Consider the following 4,677-nt stretch of genomic DNA (forward strand, 5'->3'; position numbering starts at 1 on the left):
CTTTGTAAAGTGTATTATGTGGTTTATAATGGACTGCCGTGCAGAAACAGTGAGGCTTACATTTTCCTGATATCCGTCAGTGGTCATACTTGATGCACTAGATGTAATAGGCTAGTTTTTGAGATGTTCTTCATTGTATGTTAGTCCAGATGAGCCAACCCTCCCAAGATGTAACAAAAAAAGTATTACAGTACACTAAAATAATGTATTACAGGAGTATGCCACATCATGTAGCACTTCATTTCTTGATGTTGCTGTTGTTTGATGAAGAATTAACAATAATATTCACAATACCATATGGTTTTATGGAATAATTCAGTAAATACACTCACCTAAAGGATTATTAGGAACACCTGTTCAATTTCTCATTAATGCAATTATCTAATCAACCAATCACATGGCAGTTGCTTCAATGCATTTAGGGTTGTGGTCCTGAATGTCAGAATGGGAAAGAAAGGTGATTTAAGCAATTTTGAGCGTGGCATGGTTGTTGGAGTATTTCACAATCTGCTCAGTTACTGGGATTTTCACGCACAACCATTTCTAGGGTTTACAAAGAATGGTGTGAAAAGGGAAAAACATCCAGTATGCGGCAGTCCTGTGGGCGAAAATGCCTTGTTGATGCTAGAGGTCAGAGGAGAATGGGCCGACTATGCAGCAAAGCATTTGTGAAGCCACAACACGCACAACCTTGAGGCGGATGGGCTACAACAGCAGAAGACCCCACCGGGTACCACTCATCTCCACTACAAATAGGAAAAAGAGGCTACAATTTGCAAGAGCTCACCAAAATTGGACAGTTGAAGACTGGAAAAATGTTGCCTGGTCTGACGAGTCTCGATTTCTGTTGAGACATTTAGATGGTAGTCAGAATTTGGCGTAAACAGAATAAGAACATGGATCCATCATGCCTTGTTACCACTGTGCAGGCTGGTGGTGGTGGTGTAATGGTGTGGGGGATGTTTTCTTGGCACACTTTAGGCCCCTTAGTGCCAATTGGGCATCGTTTAAATGCCACGGCCTACCTGAGCATTGTTTCTGACCATGTCCATGCCTTTATGGCCACCATGTACCCATCCTCTGATGGCTACTTCCAGCAGGATAATGCACCATGTCGCAAAGCTCTAATCATTTCAAACTGGTTTCTTGAACTTGACAATGAGTTCACTGTACTAAAATGGCCCCCACAGTCACCAGATCTCAACCCAATAGAGCATCTTTGGGATGTGGTGGAACGGGAGCTTCGTGCCCTGGATGTGCATCCCACAAATCTCTATCAACTGCAAGATGCTATCCATCAATATGGGCCAACATTTCTAAAGAATGCTTTCAGCACCTTGTTGAATCAATGCCACGTAGAATTAAGGCAGTTCTGAAGGCGAAAGGGGGTCAAACACAGTATTAGTGTGGTGTTCCTAATAATCCTTTAGGTGAGTGTAATTTCTTAATATATCCATCTAAAGAAACCTAATTTTTTGACTTGCAACTCTCTATGTCAGAATACAACACTTTTTGTCCTGAGTCGGCCACTGTTGCTGTCCTACGCGCTTGATCAGAATCTGTTTATAGATTGTTCAGCTGACAAGATGAGAGTGCAAAATGGAGCTGCGGGGCTTTTGTGAACACATTACAACTACAATAATAATATTGCAACTCAGTAGATTAGGCCTCTTTCCGTAATAAACAAAATAATTGTGTTACGTTTTATCAGTCACATTCTGTGAAGCCATGATATACAGCCCTGATATACTGGTATATCTTTAATCAGTACTGGAGCAGCAGTGTTTCCACTCATACATAAAACATAGGTGGGTAGGTCAAAATAAAAACAAGAGGCTGAAAACATTCACTGTCCACCTAGTGACACTGAGTAAATGAATGAGCAAGTGATCCCTATCCCCAACTGTGTTGCTATTGCTGCATTTGCTGGTGCAGCTGTAAAATAAAAAATAAAAAAAAACTTTCAGCTGCCTTACTAGTCTCTGGTTGAAGATCATGTGTCGGAGCCACTTGAAGTCCAGAGCTTTGAAGGCAGAGAGGACAAACAGGGACTTCGTCTCATAGCGTTCAGTCTTCTGGATGGCCCCTTCTGGATAGGTGATCCTAATGGTGGTCTTGGAACCGACGTCTTTCTCAAAGCCTTTCACTGGGGCCTCGTTTAACCTGCAACACACAGCTGCACAATAAATCACAGAATTCACTGTCCAAAATAATCAAAAGTGGTTAAATTTTGTCTTTTGAATGTGCTGTTGTAGAGCACAGAGGAAACTATTTATAATCAGGTGAGGGAACGTAAATGTGTAAAAGCAGTTCAATGGGCAATGGTGTGGCCTATGGGAGGTAAAGAAAGTGTCATGAAAACATACTGATGTTATAATGATCTAACAATAAAAAGTGTTTTTGTAGGACTTTTTAATAATCATAATCACTGATGACAGAATCTGCAAAACCAAGTTCTTGTTAGTTGGTCATTTGGTTGTGATTAACAACAGAATGAACACCCCCAATATAGAGACAGTAGTCAAGTGATAAAGTCAATTTATATTTAAAGACCTTCATCATTGCTTTAAATTTATCCAAATTATGACAGCTCTGTCCTTGGATATCAAAAACTAAATGAGTCATAATTTAAAGAAAACAAATACAGTACATAAAATCCACCACTTGGAGCTGGGCAAGTTAATACGTTATCGCGTTTACGCATTAATTTATTAATGCAGACAATTATTCTCACATTAACACAGTTATTATTATTATTATTATTATTATTTTGAAAGTCCGTTGCTCACTGGCTCTGAATACACATACAGTCAAACCATGGGTCACAGGAGGGGTGAGATGTTGATCAGTCTGCAAATCACCCACCCAAACAAGCAGCGGAGGGAGGCTTCGGCAGACTACGATGGATGCAGCGTGTGGGAGAAGTAAGACAGCGCTCTGCGAGTAAACAGCAGGCACTATGGATAGTAACCATGGCAACAGCTTCTGTGCACTACACATCTGTAGCCTATTTAACTTAAGTTAAAATTATACATAGGCCTACATCTAGTTTTGCGGGGATGCTCTGCCATGCGAATTCCGTCCTGTTGATGTCATGATAACTATTTCGTAAGCAGTAATAGATTCTGGAAACTCAAAAACCGTGAGGATTGGTCTCTTTTCCAGTTATTTATGCTGTGCGTTGTTGGGGTTTTCAGCATATGGTCAGGTATGGTTATCAGCTGAATATCAAAGATATTCTAGAAATATTAATAAAACTATTAATATTCAAAATTAAATATAGGGCACCAAGCCACAGTAACTCAAACCAAACATGAGCCAAATGGCAAAAAGAGAAGGGTGAGTCCGTACACTGGCCGTGGTAACCAGCTCTTACTACAACATCATACACAAATAATCACAGGCAACGATTTCTTAAAATTATAATAGGATTTCAACTCAAGCAACTTTAGCAAGTAAATCACTATTAACTATTCTAAGTGATGAATGAAATAAAAATGATAATGAAATGATTGAGTGAGACAAAGGAGGGGGAGAGACTAAGAGAGGGGGGTGGATCCGACCACGTGGGTGGTCGCAGATCCGGTTCAGAATTGGGCTACAGGCCAGCTGATTTAGGAATCAAGATGGCAGTTCAGACCATGTGATTTCAGGATTAAAATGGCTAAAATCATTGTCCCCTGAACTAAAACAAATTGGAGACTTCTGATGCTAGCCTGCTGTGGGTCACAGGTGTGGTTAGATGCAAAGGTCACTAGGTGTGTGCGGGTGTGTAAGCAGATGAAGGAGAGAAAGGTACAAAGAAAAGCTAACTAGTGATAGATTTTATCATATATATATATATACATACATACATACATACATACACATATATATATATATATATATATATATACACATACACATATATATATATATATATATATATATATATATATATATATATATACAGGGGTACGGAAAGTATTCAGACCCCTTTAAATTTTTCACTCTTCGTTTCATTGCAGCCATTTTCCAAAAATCAAAAAAGTTCATTTTATTTCTCAGTAATGTACACTCAGCACCCCATCTTGACAGAAAAAAAAACAGAAATGTAGAAATTTTTGCAAATTTATTAAAAAAGAAAAACTGAAATATCACATGGTCATAAGTATTCAGACCCTTTGCCGTGACACTCATATTTAACTCAGGTGCTGTCTATTTCTTCTGATCATCCTTGAGATGGTTCTACCTTCATTTGAGTCCAGCTGTGTTTGATTTACTGATTGGACTTGATTAGGAAAGCCACACATCTGTCTATATAAGACCTTACAGCTCACAGTGCATGTCAGAGCAAATGAGAATCATGAGGTCAAAGGAACTGCCTGAAGAGCTCAGAGACAGAATTGTGGCAAGGCACAGATCTGGCCAAGGTTACAAAAAATTTCTGCTGTACTTAAGGTTCCTAAGAGCACAGTGGCCTCCATAATCCTCAAATGGAAGACGTTTGGGACGACCAGAACCCTTCCTAGAGCTGGCCGTCCGGCCAAACTGAGCTATCGGGGGAGAAGAGCCTTGGTGAGAGAGGTAAAGAAGAACCCAAAGGTCACTGTGGCTGAGCTCCAGAGATGCAGTCGGGAGATGGGAGAAAGTTGTAGTAAGTCAACCATCACTGCAGCAATCCACCAGTCGGGGCTT

The 4,677-nt window shown here is 40.0% G+C and overlaps 1 protein-coding gene across 1 annotated transcript in view; it reads right to left on the reverse strand.

Annotated features, from left to right (window-relative positions):
- Window positions 1-1,745: 1,745 nt before the first annotated feature.
- Window positions 1,746-4,677, reverse strand: part of LOC119887683 (CMP-N-acetylneuraminate-beta-1,4-galactoside alpha-2,3-sialyltransferase-like) — a gene marked incomplete at its 5' end in the record, with an annotated part of 15,930 nt that continues 12,998 nt past the window's right edge. Inside the window, 1 exon segment of the mRNA XM_038698333.1 lies at window positions 1,746-2,163. Coding sequence (XP_038554261.1) covers window positions 1,818-2,163 — 346 coding nt within the window.

The sequence above is a fragment of the Micropterus salmoides genome, unplaced genomic scaffold (assembly GCF_014851395.1).
Source record: "Micropterus salmoides isolate LMB-PRFRI ecotype aquatic unplaced genomic scaffold, ASM1485139v1 Ms_hic_scaffold_4257, whole genome shotgun sequence".
Classification (NCBI taxonomy): domain Eukaryota; kingdom Metazoa; phylum Chordata; class Actinopteri; order Centrarchiformes; family Centrarchidae; genus Micropterus; species Micropterus salmoides.